Below are 23,366 nucleotides of genomic sequence, written 5' to 3' on the forward strand. Positions count from 1 at the left end.
ACTGCAAAGTACACCAGCGTTTTGAAGTTCTATATGGAATATTTACAAAAACTGAACGTATTTTGAGCCATAAAAAAGTCTCAACAAAATGTGAAGGAATTTAAAGCCTACAGATTATGTTCTCTGACCATAACGCCATAAAACTAAATATCAAATAACAAAAAGATAACTTTTTGAAATTTATGACATACAATATATTTGAAGTTATGATATGCAACTCTGGTAACCCATGGCTCAAAGAATAAGCCACAATGGAAATTAGAATATATTTTGAACTAAGTGATAATGAAAATGCAAAATATCAATATTTATGCATAGGGAAGATTTTATAGGTTTAAATACAAACATATGAAAAGAAAGCTGGAATATAAGTGAACAAAATCATTTTTAAAAATTGGTGAAAAATAAACCCCAAAGAAGGAAGAAATAATAACTGTAGAAGAAAGAATTAATGAAATAGAATAGAGAATCAGTAAATCCCCAAATTGGTAGTTTGAAAAGACAACCATATTAATATGCCTCTGGTGAGACTGTTAACGAAAATGAGAGAAATCACACATAATATTACGAATAAAAAATGGGACACTACTACAGATCCCACAAATATTAAAATGTTATGAACAAACAAACTTAAACCAAAAAATATGAAAATTTAGATGAAAAGGATGAGTTGACAAAGGATGAAATAAAAATCTGACTATTCCATTATTAAATACTTTGAACCTATAATTTAAAACTTTCCAACAAGAATGCTAAAGACTAGATGACTTTATAAGCAAATGCATTCAAATATTTAAGGAAGAAACACATACTACGTACTATACATACTAATAATTGGAAGAGAAGAAACACACCAATTTCTTTATGAGACCAGCTTAACTTCAATATCAAGACCAAATAAGAACATAAGAAAGGAAAGTTTTAGGTGGAGCTTCCTCTTGAACACAGATGCAAAAATCCTAAATACATTTTTATTAGCACAACAAATTCAGCAATATAGGACACAGGACCGTGGGAAGATGGGAGAGTAGGAAGCTCCTGGAATCAGTTCTTCCATCAGAACATCTATTAAATGGGCAGAAACTGCTTGAATCAACTATTTTGAAATTCTGGACTCCAGTTGAACATGATTCAGCATCCAGGAAAGAGCGGGAGGAAGAACTTGAGCAGTGGTTACTGTCATCTACACTTCACTGTTGCAGCAGGCAGCAGTGGGGTCTGGCACCTGGCATAGCTTGCTGGTGCCAGAAGGGGACATACCAATCCACTTCCCCAAGATCCAAGGTGGACATTTCCCCAAGATCCAAGGTGATCACGGCTTTTGATTAGTGACTTTGGATCAATGGGGCCTAGTTCTAAGGGTGGATATTGATCTCAACCTACCCAGACAAAGGCAGCAGAGGAGATTTAAAAGTGATATGCTTCCTTGGAGTCACAGAGGACAGTTGAAGGGCTGGCTGCATTTGCCGGTTAGGTCAAGGATGTGCAGCTTTGGGGAACCATGGAAGAAGCTACTGGCACACTTCCTTGCTCCTGCCTCATGTCCTCTCCAGGGCCATTTGGAGTCAAGCTTGTTAAGGATGGGAATGACTAATTTGGGATACTCTTCTCTGGCATGCCTCCTCTTCCAGAATTCACCCTCCAGGCAAAAGCAGCTTGAGGCAAGGAAAGAAGTGTAAGAAACAATTGAGGCTGATGGCCTGGGCCTAGGCTTACTTGCTTTAAGTCTGGCAGTGGAACACCAGGAAGCAGGAGAAGTTCTCTCTCCTGGGAAGTAGAGGGGACATTCAATTCCCTGTAAATATGGGAACCTGTTTGGCCACTAGCAAGCACAAGCCCAGGATAAGACACAGGCCCAGGAAAGACAATGAAGACCTTACATGTCACATTTGCCCTGGGCAAACCTCCCTGATAGGAAGGGTAACACTCAAGAAAATATGAAATATCACTAGCTCATTACAAGCTTAAGAAACAGAAATCTCAGGGACTAAATCCCAGAATTAATATTTTGGTTGCAATAAAAGATTAAAAGACAAAGAAACAGGAAATGGTGGAACACCAAAGGAAGAAGATAAAATTCAGAAAACATTGAAGAAAACCAGACTGTGGACATACTAGACAAAGACAAAAAAAAAAAAGATTTTTAGAATGCTTAAAAACATGAAGGAAATTACAGAAAAACAACTGAAGGATATCAAGAAAACAATGATTGAACTATATGAAGAAAATCTCAAAAGAGAAATTTAAACAGGAGTCAAACGGTACTACTGGTACTGAAGACCACAATAACTGAAATGAAAAATTCCCTGGAGGGTTTCATAGCAGATTGGAGCTGGAAGAAAAAAGAATCAGTGAACTTGAAGTCAGGACATTGAAATGAGTCAGGCTGAGGAACAGAAAGAAAAAAAATTATGAAAAGCAAAAATAGCCTAAGAGACCTATAGAAAACAATCAAGCATGTCAGTATACACATTATAGGAGTCTCAAAGGGGGAAGAAAAAAAGAAAAGGGAGTAGAAGGGTTATTGAAAGAATTAACAGAAAACTTTCCAAACTTACCAAATGACATGAATGTGCACATCCAAGAAGCCCAAAGGACACCAAACAAGGTAAACCTGAAGAAAATGTACCCCCTTACCTATTGATCAAACGGTAAAATGCAAAGGAAAAGAAAAGAGTTCTGAAAACTAAAAGAGAAAAGTGTCATGTTATATAGCCGGGACTCCAATGAGATTAAGTGTTGATTTCTCTTCAGAAACCATGGAGGTAAGAAGGCAGTGGGTTGAAATACTAAAAATACTGAAAGTAAACAATTGCCAACCAAGAATTCCTTATCTGGTGAGACTTTCAAAAATGAGGGACAGATTAAGATATTCCCAGGTAAACAAAAGCTGCAGGAGTTCATCACCACTTGACCTGCCATACAAGCAATGTTAAAGGGAGTTCTTCACACTGAAAGGAAAGAATACTTGACAGTGGTTCTAACTGGAATAAAGAAATAAAGACCTCTAACAGAGGTAAACATTTGCATAATTGTAAATGCCAGTACTATTGTATTTTATTTCTTGGTATGTAACTCCACTTCTTACTTCCTACAGGTGCTAAAATGAAAATGCATAAAAAGTAATGATACATCTATGGTTTGGGACATAAAATGTACAAAGATATCATTTGTAACAAGTACAAAAAAAGGTGGGAGAAGGAGAGGTATAGGGATAATGTATAGTATGCTATTGAAGTCAAGGTGGTATCAAATGAAATATGGTTAAGATTTAGGTTACATTTTTTTCTTTTTTTTTTTGAGGGAGAGGGGGGAATGGAACCCAGATCTTCTGCATGGCAGGTGAGCATTCTACATGCTGCTTCCAAAAAGTTCCCCTTAAATTCAAAGAAATAAGTAAGAAAGTGAAAGGATGAAAAAAAATATGCCATTCAACTAGAAATCAAAAGAGAGCTGAGATAGCTATACTAATACCAGATAAAACAGATTTTACATCAAAAACAGTTACTAGGGACAAAGATGGGCATTATATACTAATAAAAGGGTCCGTTCAACAAGAGGACATGTGTATGCACCTAACAGCAGAACCCCAACATATATGAAAGCAAATATTGACAAATTTGAAGGGAGAAATTGAAGGTTCTACATTAACAGTAGAAGACTTAAATACACCACTTTAAGTGTATCCATAATAATGGATAGAACATCTAGTCAGAAAATCAGTAAGGAAGTACAAGACGTGAATGATACTCTAAACCAACTAGACATAACAGACTTATATAGAACATTTCATCCTGCAAGAACAGATTGCATATTCTTTTCAAATTACACATTCTTCGCAAGTACACTTGGATCATTCTTCAGGATAGACTATATCTTAGATCATATAAGTCTCAATAAATTAAAAAATATTGTTATCATACAATGTATCTTCTTTGTACACAGTGAAATGAAGCTAGAAATCAATAACAGAGGGAGATGGAAAATTCACAAATACTTGGAAATTAAACAATGTACTCTTAAACAACAAATGGAAAATTAGGGAATGTTTTGAGGTGAATGAAAATGAAAATATAACATGCCAAGACTTTTTGGATGCAACAAAAGCAATGCTGGGAGGGAAATTTTTAGCTCTAAATGCTTGTATTAAAATGGAAGGAAGATTTCAAATCAGAGACCTAACCTCAAAATTGGAAGAACTAGAAGAAGAGGAAAAAACTAAATTCAAAGTGAGCAGAAGGAAGGAAATAAAGATTAGAGCAGAGATAAATGAAATAGAGTTTAAAAAAAAAAAAACCAATACAGGGACTCAACATAACCAAAGGTTGATTCTTTGAAAAGATCAATAAAATGGACAAACCTTAAGCAAGACTGAAAAGAGAGAGGACACAATGACTAAAATTAGAAATGTGAAGGGGGACATTACTACTGACCCCACTGAAATAAAAAGGACTATAAGAGGATACTATGAACAACTGTGTGCTAACAAACTAGATGAAATGGAGAAATTCTTAAAATACACAAACTATCTACGTTAACTCAAGAAAAATAGAAGATCTCAACAAACTAATAACTAGTAAAGAGATTGAATCAGTCATCAAAAACCTTTCAACAAAGAAAAGTCCAGGACCGGATGACTCATGGGAATTTTACCAAACATTCCAAGAAGAATTAATGCCAATCCTGCTCAGATTCTTCCAAAAATTTGTAGAGGAGGGGATACTGCTTACTTCACTCTGTGAGCCAACATCACCCTCATACCAAAGCCAGATAAAAATATCACCACAATCAAGTGGTATTTATTCCATGTATGCAAGGATGGTTCAAAGTAATAAAATCAATTAATGTAATGTACCAAATTAACAGAATGAACTGCACATCAAGTAATGAATGAATTAAAAAATGTGGTATAAATACACAGTGGAATATTATTCAGCTTTAAAAAAGGAATGAAGTTCTGATAAATGCTACAACATGGATGAACCTTGAAAACATCATGTTATGTGAAATAAGCCAGATGTAGAAAAACAAATATTTTATGATCTCGTCAATATGAAATAATAAGAATAAGCAAACTGTTAGAGTCAGAATCTAGAATATAGGTTATTTTGGAGATGGGGTTGGGATAGGGAATAGGGAGTTATGGCTTAAACAGTACAGAGTTTCTATTTGGGATGATGGAGAAGTTGTAACAATAGATGATGGTGATGGTAGCACAAGGTTGTTAATATTATTAACAGCACTGAATTATGTATTTGAATCTGGTTAAAAGGGAAAATTTTCAGCTGTTTATATATTGCTAGAAAAATTTTTTATTTAATTCCATGGCACTTCACAACATTAACGGTGAACCCTAGGTTGAATCACGGTTTATAGTTAATAGCACAATTTAAAAAAATGTTCTTTCATTAATTGTAACAAATGTACCTTACTAATACTAGGTGTTAACAATATGGTGGCATATGAGAATCTTGCATACCCACAACTTCTCTAATTAAAAAAAAAATAGGAATACATAGAAAGAACAATGCTTTAAAATAAAATTTGGTTTATTCCAGAAAATCAAAATTGGTTTAAGATTAAAAACAATTATGGTAAGTCAAATCATTTACAAAATGAAGAAATAAAATCAGATGATCATCTGATTTTATTTAAAGGGATTTAATTTAAAGGGATTTTATTTAAAGTAGGATTTAAAGGGAACTTCCTTAATCCTATTAAAGATGTTTACAAAATCCCTTCAGCAAATATCATATCCAATGGTGAAAGCTTTCCCTTTGTAACAGAAAATCAAGTCAAGCTGTCCACTGATGCTACTTCTATTGAATGCTACATTGGATATCCTAAAGGCAGTTCCATCATTTCAAGGTCACACTGAGTATGCTTTTGGCATCAGCAAAGCAGGGTCATTGATTTTTAAACAATTTGATATGTAAATAGAGCATCAAGTTTAATGCAACATTGTCACAATTTCCTAACTGTGCTGTCCCAAGTCACTCTTATCTCACTCTAATCTTATCTCTTCATAGAGCCAAGCTTTTTGAAAAAGCTCATTTACTGGAAATCTTGTATAAGAGAGCCAGGTGATTGCCATGGCCTGCCCACCTCACCTACCTCTTCATGCCATCTTATATCCTCCTTCCAGTTCTGTGCAGGAAGCCTCACCAGCTTCTTTCAGATCCTCAAATGTGTTGTGTTCCTTCCCACATCTAGACTTGTGCATCAGCTCTTCTGCCAGCCTAGGACCACTTCTACCACTCTCTTAACTTAGTTCAAATCTTAGCTCAGTAGTTAAGGTACAACCTAGTCAGACATGGAAGAAGCTGTAGTTGCAAAGAGGACACCTATGGACCAGATCTTGGTTTTGAATATCATTCTCCAATAAGAGAAACTGGTGCTCCTTGGGGAAGTAACTGATTCCGGGATTGGGGTAGAAAATATACGAAATGAGCCTGGAGAGTAAAGAAGTGCTCAAAATATACTCAAAATATATCTTACAATGTTAGGAATATGTCACAGAGGCAATTGAAAGAGCACCCAATGGCAAATCTGGAACAAACCGAGCAACAAAATAAAAGTAGTATTGGATTATAACCCAAAACATAAAGTAAATATCCATGAGTCCATACCAGCATAAATAAATAATTGAATAAATAAACGAATGAGGTAGAAGAGACAAATCTCCCAAGCAGAATTCCAGATAAATGCTGTAGAAACTCTCCCCGCAAGGAGGTGGAACAAAACTCCCACTACTCAAGTGTGGGCTGCCCATAATGACTTCCTTCTAAAGAGAACAACATGCAAAGAAGGAAAAAGGAGGTAACTTTACAGTGGAGAAACCTGACAAACACCATGTGCCAGTTTTTGGTGTTTGTTTGTTTTTTCCATGTGTCAGTTTGAATTTGTTGTGTACCTACCCTGGAAAAGTTATGTCCTTTAATCCTCATTCAGCATTGTTGGGTGGGATCTTTTTATTGTTTCCATGGGAAGATGTGACCCATCCAATTGTGGGTGGTAACTTTTGATTAGATGGTTTCCATGGAGATGTGTCTTCACCCCTTCAAGATGGGGTTGCTTACTGCAGCCCTTTAAGAGGGAGCCATTCTGGAAAATGCTCAGAGCCAACAGAACCAACAGAGCCCACACAGCCAGAGACCTTTGGAGATGCCTAAAGAAAATGCTCCCGAGGAAGCTGTTGAAGAAGCCTGGAGACAAAGCTAGTAGATGTCACAATGCACCTTTCCAGCTGAGAAACAAACCCCGAACGTCATAAGCCTTCTTGAACGAAGATATCTTTCCCTGGATGCCTTAGTTTGGACATTTTTATAACCTTGACTTAATTTGGATATTTTCACAGCCTTAGAACAGTAAACTTGCAACTTAACAAATACTCCTTTTCGAAAGCTGTTCCAACTCTGGTATATTGCATTTGAGCAGCTTTTGCAAACTAAAACACACCACATCAGCCAGTTGATCAAGCTCACCCTCAATAGCTATAACTCATGTTGATCATACGTAGAAGAGCACTCTACCTTTGTGTCTTCCTCCCCAAAACTCATAGCCCGAGTCTAATCAAAAGAAAAACATCACACAGATCCCAAGTGAGCACATTATACAAAATATCTGACCAGTATTCTTCAAAAATGTCAAGGTCATCAAAAATTAAGAAGCGCTGAGAAGCCATCACAGCCAAGAGGAGCCTAAGGAGACATGACAGTTAAATGTGCTGTGGTATCCTAGATAAGATCCCAGAACAGGAAAAGGATATTAGGTAAAAAGCAAGGAAATCTGAATAATGTATTAACTCTAGTTAATAATAATATTTCAATATTGGTTCGTTAATTGTATCAAATGTACCATACTTATGTAAATATATTAAAAGAGGAAACTGGTTGTATGTATATGGGAACTTTCTATGCTATTCTTTTCTGTAAGCCTAAAACTTGATATTCAAACATCAAGTTTATTAAAGAGCAAAATCACAGCTAGGAAGCCCTAAATACTGAATAAAGCGTGATATAAATCCAACTTCCAATACATTTTTCAGAAGTCTGCCCAAGTGCTGACCTGAATTTGGAAATATTAGGTTTCCTAATCTTGGCAGAGGGTTTGGGTGACTATTCCTTTTTGGATGTCTAATACTTCATGTGTTTAAAAATGCTAAACTGTAAAATAAGCACACAGAAGCATAAATGTTGATTTCTCCCATGATGACTTTTTGGGGATATCTAATTATTTTAAAGTTAATTTTTGATGATCCTGTTTGGCCGGTGCCCACATGTGTGTCCATCGTCCCACAGGATGATGGACGCTATTTTGGGGGAAGCCACAGACCAGTGTCATCTGCAAGGCACACGCACTCACAGTTTCATGTCACTGTCCTTGGTTAGTAATTGAGACATTTTTCTTTATTGACAATTTGATGTTTTGTCTATCGCAATAGATTGTCAGCTGCCTGAGAGTAGGGATGATTGTGTATACATAATTAACAAGGGCCCTGGCACATAATAGTGGCCAATATATATTTGTGGAATGAATATCTGAGTGTGAATTTTAGTTTCCCACGTGCTAGAAATGGGGACAATAACAGTGTCTATTCCAATAGGTGCTTTTTGAATGAATGTGCTTGCTCAGGGTTCTCTACAAATGTTAGCTATGATTTTTAATAGGTTCTTGTTGCATTTCGTAGGTTAATATTTGTAAAGTGCTATTTGTACTGTCTGAAACAGTAGCTGGTACAGGGCAAAAGATTGTTTGAGTATTAAAAGAAAAAAAAATCTTGCTCTTGACCAAATTAAACTTCATTCACTTTGTTCTCTCTGTTGGAGATGTTCTTTGGAAATTGTTCCACATTCTGTGAAAAGAAAAGGCCTAAAGTATGTAGTATAAAGCCTTATTAGTTTACAATACAGTATTCTAGAATAGGTGAGAATTTAGAAAGCAATCTGTTCCAGACAGTTTTGTCGAGCTTATGGAGAAATAATTTGTAAGACCATTTTAGATAATGATTTTTAAGCACTTCAGAAATACCATTCATACATAATTAACATTCCAACTTTGCGGGAGTTTTGTTACCCCTCTTGCTGAATATTGGCTTTCAAAAATTTTAACCTTAATCAAAGTGTAAAAAAACATTTTGCATTATGATATGTTAAACAACAATATGTGTGTATATATGCATATATGTATGTACAAACATGGAAACACAATTTTGCTCTACAATATTTACTCTTAGTAGAGTGATGTACTCTGATACTTTCTCCAGGTCCAAATTATGTATTCCATTATATCTATTCCATTCCATTCCATTTAAAAAATGCTAGTCAAGATCTATTAAAATGGTTTGGTGATCTACCAATGGTTTGAAATCTGTACCTTGATTTTAAAGAAACAACAATAAACTGCCATAAACCAGTGCTTCTCAAACTTTAGCATACATTAGAATCACCTGGAGGATTTATTAGTTAGCCAGGCTCCAGGAAGTAGGTAGGTAGCTGGGTAGGTGGATGAGTAGAGAATTTGCACTTCTAACAAGTTCCAAGTAGATGCAGTCTGGGCACCACATTTTGAAACTTCTACCATAGACAATACTAGTGATTGAAAAAAATCAAGCCCCACTCCCTGTTTCCATATGCTGGTCTAGTTCCAGCTTTACTTTCAAACTCGTTTACTCTTTCCTTTAGAGTCAACACCCACCTGCCCTTGTTGCATTTCATAGGTTAATATTTGTAAAGTGCTATTTGTACTATCTGAAACAGTAGCTGGTACAGGGCAAAAGATTGTTTGAGTATTAAAAGAAAAAAAAATCTTGCTCTTGACCAAATTAAACTTCATTCACTTTGTTCCCTCTGTTGGGGATGTTCTTTGGAAATTCTTTTACATTCTATGAAAAGAAAAGGCCTAAAGTATGGAGTATAAAGCCTTATTAGTTTAAAATACAGTATTCTAGAATAGGTGAGAATTTAGAAAGTAATCTGTTCCAGACAGTTTTGTCGAGCTTATGGAGAAATAATTTGTAAGACCATTTTAGATAATGATTTTTAAGCACTTCAGAAATGCCATTCATACATAATTAACATTCCAACTTTGTGGGAGTTTTGGGGTCCTAGGCTAACTCTTGAAATCTGTACCTTGATTTAAAAAAAACAACAATAAACTGCCCTGGTCCTAGGCTAACTCTTAAGTTCACTGCTTTGAGAGTATCAAGGCATCCACCAGGTCAGGGTGATACTTCACAGTCATTTATTTTTTATGTCTTTTGGTTATTTTCTCCTTCCAGAAAGTGGGGTGATATGTGTATAAAGTTATATATGAAAATCTTTCTCACTCTTGATCAATTACTTCAACCAAAGAAAGGTGCAACAGATACATAATATTCTGAGGATTCTTTTGGTAGAATCACCAATAGCTAAATAAATAAAGGGAACTGGAGTTAAACACTAAAATCTAGTTGAGAAAGAAAATTACCCTTAATAGCAAATTGATGAGCTTTGGGGCAGTGGAGATAGCTCAGCCTAAGAGGAAATTAGTGCAGTCAAATGTTATGGAGTCTGAAACTCGATATCATTAGGGCACAGAGATTCAATAAAAAGTGGCATTTGTCCAGGACGCAGCAGTACGACAACTGGATTAGATATTAGCTTCCAAATGAAAAAGAGAAATGATACTCGGGACCAAAGATGGATGGACATAGTCAAGAAGAGTTTGTCAGCTGAAATGGGAAAATTGACTAGTTGGTCAGAGAAGGAAGCAGCAGTTGAAACTAGGAGTCAGGCATTATTGGTTGGCAAGAAAAGAAAGGGGCGCTGGTATCAATTTAAGCTTTCAAGAAACGGAAAAGTAGCGGCCCCTGGAAAAAGCATGTGAATTCAGCTTCTGCCTGGTTCAGTGTGTTTTTCTCTTTTGCCTCTTGGCCATGGAATCTTTCTTACCTTTCTTTAAGTAGGTGATTGAGATGGGAATTCCACCAAGTTTTACGGAGTGGGTATTCTATAATATGAATGATATTTAATTTCTCTGTGTGCTTAAACACACGTACGCCATGTCTTCATTAAGACCACGGGTAAATTTTGGGCTTTGGGGGGTTAAGCTTTTGGGGATGCAATAGACAATTGTTATCAGCTACTTTTCACAGCCACCCAACCTTAAAATGCCTTTTGCACTGAAAGTAGCAAGGGCCAGATTTTTGCTTCTTTTGTCTTTCCAATCCCTTCCCCCATCTCCCCTCGTGGCCTCGGGATTCAAATGTAGATGAAATGCAGATTCTTGGGAGAATGGAAGGAGTGAAGGTTTGGCTGCTAACTGGTTCCTGGGGAAGACTGCTGCTTTCAGAATTCAGTCATTGTTCTCTTGAGGTGGAGAATGCTTCTAATACCTGAACTCTAGAGACTTATGTTGGCTGAATTTGTCCATTATCAACATATCTGGTCTGTTTGGAAAAGGAGTAAGTTGGATTACATTCGTCTCCAGCATGGGCTCACACAGGTAAGCGATGACGTTTACTGCTGGTGAATGTGTATTTTAGTCGCTTGTGTATGCCATCTCTCTCCTTGACCGCTTCTATAATCTTCAGGATTTATATAATTTGCTGGTGTATACTCCTGTGCTGCATGTATTTGGTACAATGCAGACATCTTCCTGATGTGTTTGGTGGATGTTATTTCATTTTCATTCTCAATTCACTGAGAAAGTACATTCACAGCACCTACACACACGGTTATGACAACTACTTGAAAAAACTTTACTATCATAAAAGGTGGTGTAAATCAAAACCATCAAATGATTTGGGGCATATTTACTTCTATTATGAGCCCCGAGAAAATGTTTATATAAAAAAGCAAGGGAATAGAGCGGGATTTGCTTTAAAGTAAAACAAATCGAGTCAAGTTAAAATATATACATAAACAAAATAGCTCTCTACAAACCCAGCGTGCTCTGGGTAGTTGGGATGAAAGGTGGAAAAGAGGAAAGAAGAGAGAAAAAAGTGCGCAGTGGAAAACTTGCTCAGCTTCTCATTCATTAGATGGGCCTCCTCTGCTGGCGTTCTTAAGATGGAAACCAACTAATTGCTGGAGGAGAGAGGTACCTGGTACTGAGTTTATGGGAAGGACTAACTCCTGCTTTGTTTTTGGAGACCGTCTCTGCAGAGTACCTATGCTTTCCATCTTGTCTTGGCTGTGATGGCAGATAGAGCAAACGAGCTGACTTAACCAACAGGAATTTATTGTCTCACAATTTTGGAGGCTAGAAGTCCAAAACCAAAGTATCAGCAGATCATATCCTCTGTGAAGTCTGTGATATTCTGGTGGTAGCTTGCTGACAATCAGTCTCTACCTTCGTCTTGTGGTGATAGGTCTCCTTGATCTCTTGTGGCTTGCACTACTGTGTACAAATTCCCTCTGCTTACAAGGACTCCAGTCTTAGTGTACCAAGGCTCACTCTGATTCAATTTGTCCTCATTTTAATAGGATCTTCAAAGACCCTTATGTATAAATGAGTCCACACCCACAGGACTGGGATTTTGAACTTGAAGATCCCATTTACAAATCAGTTCATACCCTGAGGACCAGGACTTAGGACTTGTTGAACAGGTCTTATGGGGGACAGCATTCGCTCCCCAATGACTACTAACCACAGCATCATAAATAATCTAGGTCATCAAGATTAAAGGTCTCTGTAAATTGACTTTTTTGGGAGGTAGCTTTTTTAGACTGTAATTCTCCTTTTTCCACAACATCTCTCTCTCTCTCATCTATCTATCTTATAATCTATCCATCAGCTCAGTATCTGAATATGGCTGTGGTAGATGTTTTTTCTATCCTATTGTTACCCCCTCTGCCCCCTTCAGTAAGAGCGCTAGCAGGATCCTCTTTAGTAAAAAACAATATATTTAAAATGAAGTTTGCCATGGAGCACACAATGAGCAACTTGTGAATGCTTAAATTCTTTTTTCTGATGGTGGCAATAATTAGAGTGATGGTCATGGGAAAAGAAGAAATGTTTATATTTATATCGGTCTATCATTATATATATAGGTTTCTGTGTGAAATATCTATTAATCTTATATGAAATTTCCTTTTTAATTTACATTTTGTTATGCTTTATGATTTTTAGCCATCTCTTGCAAATATTTGAGCGTGTGCTGCAGTGCGCGTTGAGTAGATCTAGTCCTAGCCCTTCAAGTTTACAACTTTATGTTGATGAGTTAGCGTGCCCTGAGAGGCGATAATCAAATGTATCAATGAAGGAAGTCCTTAGTGGGAGGAAAGAGGGGCTATTATCTGGTGGAGGGGGAGATAATCGTCTGGGCCCTCCGGGGGGTGGGGTGGGGGGGGATAGGCGGAGATGCGCAGCCCCTTGAAGGGATGACAGGTAGAAGAGATGGAGACTTTGATTCTTGTCTGCGAGGCACTAGATAATGGTATCAAATAGACGGGGTTTGGATGTGTGGGCGTCGGGCTTTTGTGGACACTAAAAATTAAATTCATTTAATAAAACACTTGTTTTGTATATTGAGAATGGTGCTAGGGGCTGGAGAGTCAAGTTGATGAAGATGAGTTTGGAAGCACGTCATGGTGTATAAGTGGTAAAGGGGAAACAAAATACACGGAGATAAGTACCGCCAAGCAGCGCGCCCGGGGGCTGCGGGGGCACCCAGAGAGGTATAATTAAAAATTTCCCGGAAGTCAGGAAGGCTAAGCTTTGGAGGTGGCTCTGGGCACTGGAAGTTTAATGTTGTAAGGGGGCATTCCAGGCAGAGGGAATAGTAGGTACACTCGCCGGAAGAGAACGGCCACTGGATTTGCGATCACTTACGTTCAAGAGCTGTACCTGTTTCTGGACTTGAGTCTTGAAAAGCCTTATGGTTATTAAAATGCAAACTCCGAGCACGATCGAATGGATTTAGCAAAAAGACTGGGGGGACGGACCTGGTAGCTGGGTGGAAGGTCGGTTAGGAACTAGAGCTGGATAGAGTACCAGGAACGGGGTGGATCAGGAGAAATGTTAAGACTTGGTGATGGTCTGCAGGTGTAGAGGCTGAGGCTGAGGGAGAATGTGAAAATTGTTTCTTAAGTACCCGGTGGACAAGGGACGCTAAGTCTTGCAGGAAGGATTGGAGCTGCCGGCTACCTGGGGAAATCGGGCCAGGAAGCCCTTCACCACTGCGCACTGCTGGGGCGACGTCCAGTCTCCCGGCAGGTCTGGCCTTGGAGCCTGCCGTGCGCACTGTCCCCACTTTGTCCGTCTCCCCTGCAACCGGAGGAGGGACTAGGTTCACGTTGCTCTGGCTAAGAGGGCACATCGTGTGGCTGTCAACAGCAAGCTCTCCCCAAGGAGAACCACCATTGATGGCTTCGTGCCATTCGAACCCAGGCGTCCTTTGGGTCCGAATTCCGGACCCGGTCTTCCCAGCTCCCCTTCCGAGGAGGTGGAGGCTGGAGAGGGGGTGCTGAGGGACAACCGGGGGCAGACCGCGGGCCCCTTGCCGAAGCCGAGCGCCCTCACCCCGGGCCAGCCCGGAGCGAGCATGCCCAGTGCGCGGCGAGCCACATGGCGCTCGGCGGGTTCCGGGTCTTGGCGGCCGCGGAGTTGGGGACCGCGGATCCGCCTCGGAAACAACCGTCCAGGATGCCCGGGCCCTGGGGACGGGGAAGGAGGCCTGGCGCGCGGACGGCGCCAGGAAGGAGGACGCGGCGGCTCCCGGGCTCCAGAACTCGGGCGTCTCCGGCTCCCGATCCCGAAGGCGGGCCGCTGCCGTCGGACGGAGAGGTGGCTGTGGGGACTGAGTTCCCGGACGCGCCGCCCTCCTTCCCAACTTGGCGCAAGCTGCCCTCTTCCTCCATCCCCGAGGTGGGCGGTCCCGCGCCCGACTCCGGGCAGCCGGCGCGCACCGTCGGGGCCCGCGGGGCAGCCGGGTAGGAGTTCGGCTCTTGGGACCCGGGGCGGGCGGGGAGTGCAGCCCCCGAGCCCCGCCCGCCTGCCGGCTCCTCCCCTTCCTGCCCGGCCCGCCCCGCCGCCCGCCGCCCGGCCGGGAGCAGGACCCACCGCTCCCCGTCGCCCCCGCCCCCCGCGCCCCCGCCCCTCCCCTCCGGCCGTCCCGAAAACCCGGAGCGCGGACCACGGCTCAGCCGGCCGGCGGCCGCACTGGGCATGCTCAGTCGCCTGGGCAGGCTTTTTCGGTCGCAAGTAGGAAGCTTTTTGCACTACGCCGGAGAGGGGAGCCGCGGAGCTACCGCGCCGCCCGCTGTGCCCGCCGCGCCCGCCCAGCCCGGCCCGGCCCCGGCGGGGAGCCATGCGCCCGAGCCGGCCGGCCGGGGAGTGACCGGGCGCCCGGGCGCGTTGCGCAGCTGCTGTGCGCACAGCCCGGCCGCGCCGCCGCCGTCCGCCCGCCGCCCTGGCCGCGGAGTCCCTGAGCCTCGTCCGTGCACAGCTCCCGGCGCCGGGGGTAGTCGTGGGAGCAGGAAGCGCAGGCCCCGCCGAGCCCCAACTGAAACAAAGTGTCGCTGCCCGGCGGCCGCCGCACCCCCGCCCCGCCCGCACTGCGCGCCGCCCGCCCGGGGCCGCCCGCGCGGCCGCCCACCATGGCCTCTGAGGAGCTGTATGAGGTACCGCCCCCTCCCCCCCCCACCTCAGCCCCGCGCCCCCCAGACGGTCCGACGGCCGACTCCCTCCCCCTCCCCCTCGCGGCCGCACTTTACTGGACGGAAATGTGTGTGAGGAGGGACGGCCAAGTGCCGGGGTCGGCCGGATCCACACTTCCCTGAGGAGGCGCCCCGGCGGGGTGGGGGTGGGGGCCCGGGGATGGGGCTCCCCGGAGTTGTTGGAGCTTGTGTGCGTGGGGTGGGGTGGGGGGTGGGGTGGGCTCCGAACCGCGGGGAAGTACTTGACACAAGTGATTTGGCTGAGACTCTGCCCAAAGTGTTTTCAGTGTGGGGAAGGGGTGTGAAGCTCGGCGGTGACTGGGGGTGCTTTTCCTGTCCATTCAATAAAGTATTCTGTGGAGGTTTTGGCTTCTGATTTGGTAAGGGGGGGGTTGCTATCGAAGACGAATGCAACTGTCCCTTGACGCTGCCTCTAGCCAAAGCGATGCAAAATATCGCACCGAAAATGCTAAACGTTGACCACATGCTTTAATTAGGTTAGCGTTGTGGCCAGAGCCAGGAAATTTAAATTTAACGCTGATACACCGTCATTCATTTGCGCCGCAGCGTTCCAAGTAAGAAAGGGCACAGTCAGAACTACAAGCTAGGGGCGATGGGTTTGCCAGCGTCGACTTGAAGTTAGGGAGTTATCAAATTGTATCTCGCCATATTTTTATGCCTCGTTGTAACTTCTTGACGTATTTCAAAGTAGACTTCCTGGGAGTCTATTTCTACTGGACCCTTAAAGCTTCGAAGGCTTTCCGTTTTTTCGGATGAATGGTTGTTCTGTTCCACGTATATTTATAAATACATCTTCAGAAGAGATTTAAGCCTTCTGAGTACTCTCCAGATTCACCTTTATGATGCGTTTAGGGACCTGGGTGTTTAGGGACCTACGTAAGCATCTTAAACAAGTAGAGCCTCTTGGCCCTTGTGAACTCTTAATGAGTACTAGGTGAGACTTCTCTTGTTGCGTTTGACGCTTTTGATGTCCAGTAGAGTTCTGTTGTCCACAGTCATTAGTCTTCTGTCAACTTTTTGTAGCTTTCTAAAAGCAAAAGTTTACAAAAGTTCTCAGGACGATTCTGCCTTCTGTAGAATTAGTAGAAAGGTTGTCACCTCCCTTTACATTGTTATGTGGTCAGTGTACCTTGGCTGACACTGAAAATGTTCCATTCTCTTCGACCAGTTTTACACAGCTGTCCAACTGTATTCAAGACGCTTTATTAGGTCATCTAGGGGGTGTAAAGAGGAAAAAAATTTCCCTGTTCACAAGGCCCGCCCTTCGAGAAAGGGAAATGTCATGGGGGGGGGGGAGTTGCAGACAGAAAAGCTAGGATGCATAGGTCTTGCAGGCAAAGCCATGTTGTTGGGAAAGTACATAGTAGGAGGGTTTGAGGCATTTTCATTTCTATTTTGATTGTTCTTTGATAGTTTAGTCTTGTGTTTGTGATTATAAACACATAATCTTTGACACATGCCATTAGTTTGGATGAGAGAAGCACCTTATACCTAAGTTGTATCCCACATATAGAAAAATGATTCTAAAGACAAGATACCTACCACCTGTGCATTATGAAATAACCATAGGCCAGTTCTTGCTTTGCTTATTCTGTGTCTTTAGGTTTTTCTGCTCACTACTTTTCTGGCAGAATTTGTAAGTAACATTTTTGTACTAAGTTGTGTTCCATAAACATGTTTATTGAATGCCTGCCATATGGAGGCTCCACAGGGATACGGGAAGGTATGAGAATGGTTCATGCCCTTAAGAAATATTTAGTAGGGAAGAGATAGGTACATTTGCAAAGAAATATGTACACATGCACAGTCGAACTTTTGAGTCTGGGTTTTGTATTAGTTTTGAAAAACTGTCATGCAAGCAGAGTCAAGGTGAAAAATAACAGTGGTCAGTATCTTTCAGGATAAGTTTTTTCACTTCTTGTAAGTGACACTGGGACTGTAGTATAATCAGAAGTTGGTATCTCAAAGTGTGGTATAGTGGTTGAGTATGGATTTGGAGTCAAGACAATCTAGTTTTTGTATTCCAACTCTCTCCCTTGGACAAATGAACCTTGAACGAGCTGTTTCCCCATCTGTAGTTTTGGAATCCATGCTTACCTTGGTAGAGCTGGGAAGGTCAAATGAAAAAAACAGGTAAAGCCCACATACAATTCCCATCACAGGCACTCAGCAAGTGATACTTGTTACTGTACTGTGTTTTAAGTGATCTTGAAAAGCCTCCCCAAGGCCCGGTTTTGTTTCTAAAGATGTCTAATTGTATTGTTTTAATCAAGACATGATTATCTGAAGGCAGAAGTAATATGCTCTTGTAAATGGGCACTGTGATGTGAAACAGCTGTTTGCCTAGGCAGGAAAGATCACCAGGGTACTTTAGTTGAGTGGCCAGATCAAGGGACATTGGTTTGCCTTATTTTGTCCGGTCCTGCCTAAATCAAGATAGAAGTTTCATGTTCTGCCCCAAGCTCCACAATTGTTGAGGGATATATTGACCAGCGAGGAAGTGGAAAGTCTTGCCTCTTTGAAAGGGACCTGGTAGGGTAAGAATATGGGGCTGTATGAGCTAAGTGAACTGAGTTACCTAATGGCTGAGCCTTTGTTTTCTCTCTTAAAAAGAAAGGAGATCTCTGACACCTAGAATGGTGCTGGGTGTATGGTAATAGGTACTTAGTGACTGTCTAAATGGTTATTGAAACTATACCTTGTGAATAAAAAATAAGTAGGTGGGTAAAAAATAAGTAGGTGCATAAAAAATAAGTAGGTGGGTGGAGCATTAGCCTTCCAAAAGGAAGGGCTACTGTTTTTGTGCAGGATAGAATAGATTTCTTTCTGCAGCCCCAGCAGCTAAGATTAGGGGAAGACCAAGATTTGATTCAGCATGGGTAAGGACTTCATAGTTTTCAGAAGACAGGTATCCCTCAGATCAAGGGCCACCAAACTTTTAAGTAAAGGATCAGATAGTAAATATTTTAAGATTTGTGGGCCATACTGTCTTTGTAACTACTCAACGGCTCTTGTCACAAAAGGTAGCCATAAACGATAGGCATACAAAGGAGCATGGCTTTGTTCTAATAAAACTCTGGACAGTAGACTTAGAATTTTTATGTGTCATAAAATACCTTTTTTCTTCAATTTCATTTCATTTTTATATGTGATAAAATATGCTCTTTCTTCATTTAAGTTCAGTTATTTAAAAGTATAAAAACCGTTTATAGCTCACGGGTGCCTCACAAAGAGGCTGCTACCCACCCAGCCTTAGGTGGTCATTTGCCCTGGTCTGTTCCGGAACTGATTTTTACACTTGGGCTGGGGGGATATATGTGGGAGTAATTAAGAGCCTTTGAATTCTGTTCCAAGTTCTAGACTCAGAGCTGGAAGTTCTGGGTTCCATTTTTTTCCTCCTCCTCAATAGCTGTGTGACTTGTTAAGCAGCTGTCTTGAACTTCCTTCTCATCTGTGTGAAATGGGCATGAAGGTAACGATTTTAAAGGATCTGGAGTCTTAAATGACATTAACATGTTAAAACAATTTTCAGTAGATAAAGTTCTATACTCGAGTATTCAGTGATTACATTATTCAGTGAAGCATCCTTCCGTTCCCTACCCACCTTTCAAACCTTGAAACCAAACTTATTTTTGTCTTTGAAATTTGGGATTTCAGAATGTCAAATTATATCACCAATGAAAACTGAGATTAAGAGGACTTGAATTTAACTCATGGTCAGGTAGAGACCATTTCCATGAGACCAGACAAGGAGTGTACACCATAATGAGGTGCAATGAAGTCCAAGAAGCAGTCTCCTTATTAGAATGTTAATTCCTTTTTTTCTTGGAGCATGTGGTTTTTTTTCCCTCTTGACAATTACTATAATATCTAATTTAAATTTCAGTAAGATTTCTGTGATCTTGTCTTGACCTTTTATTAAAATTTCTAACACATGTATGGTGTAGTCCATCAAAAATGGAAGTAAGAAGTGTTTTAAAGTAGTTTAGAAAGATAAGGTTTTGAAACTTTCTCTTTACTTAAGATTACTTATTCCTTCCTATATGCCACAGGAATTTTTACATATGTTGACCCAAATTACAGTTAAAAATACAATCTGTATGTGTAGTTTAGAGAGCTTCTTCTATAGATGTTGGTCACTAAGCCAGCATCTGTGTGTGTGGTATAGCTGGCTTTTAAAAGATTGAGATCAAAATAAGCAAAGGATAAGTGAGTTGTTGGCTTCTGGAGTTGATTGTGGGGTAATGTAGTTAAATGTGTACAGGTTTAAAATTAATGAGGGTATCTTAAGTGCTCTTCACCCAATGAATTGTAGACAGTATTATTTATCCTTTTGCCTAAACAACAGAATGAAGGCATCTCATGTGCTTTTCCTTTTAGTTTGCTTTCAATTCTTGTGTACTAGAATGAGTCCTCTTATGTTCTTCCTGTGATATCTAAAAATCATTGAGTATTATTTTCTTTGTGCTATGTAATTTGCACATTGAGCCTATTTTTACAGTATATAGGAAACACTTTATTTGCAGTGTTCTGGTTCACAGTTTTGAATACCGGTGATACAGTCCCCAAATGAATCAAATCTTTTTGAGTAAGTAATAATAGTTTTTCATATTATGTATACTTGTTGTTGCTCTTAAGCTTTGCCGTCCAATAAGGTGTTCTAGTTTGCTAGCTGCCGGAATGCAATATACCAGAAATGGAATGGTTTTTCTAAAGGGGAATTTAATAAGTTGCTGGTTTACAGTTCTAAGGCTGAGAAAATGTCCCAGTTAAAACAAGTCTATAGAAATGTCCAATCAAAGGCATCCATGGAAAGATACCTTGGTTCAGGAAGGCCAATGAAGTTCTGGGTTTCTCTCTCAATTGAGAAGGCACATGGCAAACATGGTCAGGGGTTATTGCTTATCTGGAAAGGCATGTGGTGAACACAGCGTCATCTACTAGCTTTCTCTCCTTGTTTCCTCTTTCATGAAGCTCCCTGGAAGGCATTTTCCTTCTTCATCTCCAAAGAGTGCAGGCTGGTGAATTCTCTGCTTCTCGTGGCTGCATCCTTCTGCTCTCTCAGAATCTCTAGCTTTCTCCAAAACGTTTCCTCTTTTATAGGATTCCAGTAAACTAATCAAGACCCACCCGAATGGTCTGGGTCCATTTTAACAACTGCTCTTGATTGAGTCATATCTCCAGGGACATGATCTCATTACATATTCAAACATACAGTAGTGAATAGGGATTAGAAGAAACCGCATTTACAAAATGGGATTAGGATTAAAATGTGACTTTTCTGGGGTACATACATCCTTTCCAACCAGCACATAAGGTATCACTAAAATACAGATTCTTGGGCCTAAACTATGAGATGATAAGGTTCAGTGTTTGAACAGAGATGGGAAACTCTTCCAAAAAGCTTCTTTCTGGAATATGGGCTAATTTAGGAACCTCTGGATTGTATTCTATCTGTTTGAGATACTAAGCTATGAGTTGAGGGGTGGGATCTGCAAGATGCCCTCTAGGTGGACTAGACTAATCTTTTTTTCCAGTTATTAACTGGATATTCCAGGAAGGAGAGCGTTAAAAGTCCTAGTTAACCTAAGGGTGTTGGGAGTTTTTTTCTGTCCCCCTTGTGTGATGTGTTTGTCCACTAGAATGTAAGTGCTTTAAAATTAGGAATTATTTTGAACGACCATTTTCTGTCGTTCAAAATATTGTAATAGTTGCATAATTATTGAATTTCACGTTAATGATACAAGACTGTAGGACTTGACTCTCCATTCACTTTTAACTTTAGGTTCCCCTTCCCCCAAACATTGCTCTGTGCTACTCCTTTTGAACTTAGTTCTTCATCTGTTTACGTGGTTTCAACTGTAGGTTGGGGATAACTTCTAATTTTACTGCATCTCATGCAGACTTAATTCTCTTCTGCTTTTTAAGCTGGGTAAAGCTTTTGGGGTCCATGTGCTCCAGGGATTTGGGAAAGGGTGTCTCTATTACATTTATATAAAAATTTGTACAAGTACATATGAATATTTTTCTGGGGAGGGAAGGTCAACAGCTTTTATCTGATTCTCAGAGGGATCTGTGACTTGAAGCTGGTATTAAAACTGCTTTAGGGATCTTTGATGTAAGCTAAGATTTTATTTTCACCGTCCTTCTTTGGCAAATTTGCTATTAGTTTTGCCAGACTCAGTAAAATCATATTCAAACCTCAGTGATTTGGTTTAGAAGTTGTGTACTGTTTTCAGTCTTTAAGTGGTTAATCTTGAGATTTTATCATTCCCACTTCAAGTCTAACATTAATAAACATTTTTAACCCCACTTCTGCCAATACATGGACTTTAGAATCCTTTAACTCTGATTCACTTCCCTACCCCAACTTAAATGTTATTTTCCAGCATTTTGTTATTGTTCTTGAAAAACTCTCACAGAATAGAAGATTATTATTCTGTTACAATGCTTGGTTAGATGTACCTATAACTTTGCCATTTTTTTTGATCATCAGTTTTTAAAACTGAGAACTTCTGGGGCCATTATTTTCTTTCTGAAGAATCTCTCTTTGAGAGATTCTTTAGTGAGAGATTATTGATGGAAAAGTCTTTTAGATGAGCTGAAAGTGTATTTATTTTGCCTTCATTTTGAAAGAGAGAATTGTATCCCAAGTAAAGCCAGTTTAATTGATTATATTTTTCCTCAGCATTTTGAAGATACTATTCCATTGTCTTCTGACTTTCCTGCTGTTGTTCTTGAGGAACTTGTGGGTTTTGGTGTAGTTACTTCACAGGAGATCTGTCTTCTGTCTCTGGTTGCTTTTGAGCTCATCGCTTTGACTTTATTGTTCTTGAGTTTCACTACAGTGTGTCACACGTGACTTTCTTTTTATTATCAAGGTTGGCATATGCTGTGCATCCTTTGTGGATTTGTGTCTCATCAGTTCTAAACAGTTCTTGGTTATTTTATCTTCAACACTGCTTTTCTTCTATATTCTTGTGGAATGAAGACCTTATGAAATCTTCTCATTCTTTCCTCCCTATCTCTTACTCTCTTAGATCTCATTATTATTTTGCTTCCTTTTTGTGTGTGAAATATGGGTATGTCCTCAGATCTAACTTCCAGATCTCTAATGAGTTTTGTCTAGTCTTTTAACCCAGCCATTGAGTTTTTAATTTCAGCAATTATATATTTTGCTTCTAAACATACTCTTTTTTTTTCTGTGGCTCACTTTTTTTAGTCTTTAATGTTTGTGCACTTTTATGAATTAATAACTTGTTTTTCATCACCTCAAACATAGTTAAGTTCTACGTCTGTCATTCCAATATCTGAATATCTTCTGGGGAAGGTGGGTGCTGTTTGCTTCTGTTGAGGCTTGATCATAATGACTTGTTTCCTTATGTTATTTGTGACCTTTGATTGTGAGCTCATATTTATTTGATCTTAATCTGTGGGAATTTTGGGAGCCAATACAGAAAGGTTTTCCTTCAGAGATGATTTGCGATTTGTTGTGGTTTCAGTGGAAACCACTTCAGCCACCCTTCCAGGGCCCTTGGGCTCCCCTACCTTAGCTATTTACATAAGACTTAGCTTGTTTAGTGCTTTCCTCCTTATAGTACCCAGTGGTGCTTTCTAATATAAGGCATATTATACATAGGCCTTACATTATACATACATAGGCAATTAAAATTTTTTATTAGCTACATTAAGAAAGTAAAAAGA

At 40.4% G+C, this 23,366-nt stretch overlaps 1 protein-coding gene across 3 annotated transcripts in view; it reads left to right on the forward strand.

Moving 5' to 3' along the window:
• CDYL (chromodomain Y like) overlaps positions 1 to 23,366 on the forward strand; it is a 273,528-nt gene that overhangs the window by 58,579 nt on the left and 191,583 nt on the right. The window contains exon 1 of one of the 3 annotated variants that reach the window (XM_077144047.1): positions 15,552 to 15,605. The exons of the other annotated variants lie outside the window; for them this stretch is intronic. Coding sequence (XP_077000162.1) covers positions 15,582 to 15,605 — 24 coding nt within the window. The 5' untranslated portion in view covers positions 15,552 to 15,581. Of the gene's footprint in view, positions 1 to 15,551; positions 15,606 to 23,366 lie in introns of those variants that run through there. 3 annotated transcript variants of the gene reach the window in all.

This window comes from Tamandua tetradactyla, chromosome 25, assembly GCF_023851605.1.
Source record: "Tamandua tetradactyla isolate mTamTet1 chromosome 25, mTamTet1.pri, whole genome shotgun sequence".
Taxonomy (NCBI): Eukaryota; Metazoa; Chordata; class Mammalia; order Pilosa; family Myrmecophagidae; genus Tamandua; species Tamandua tetradactyla.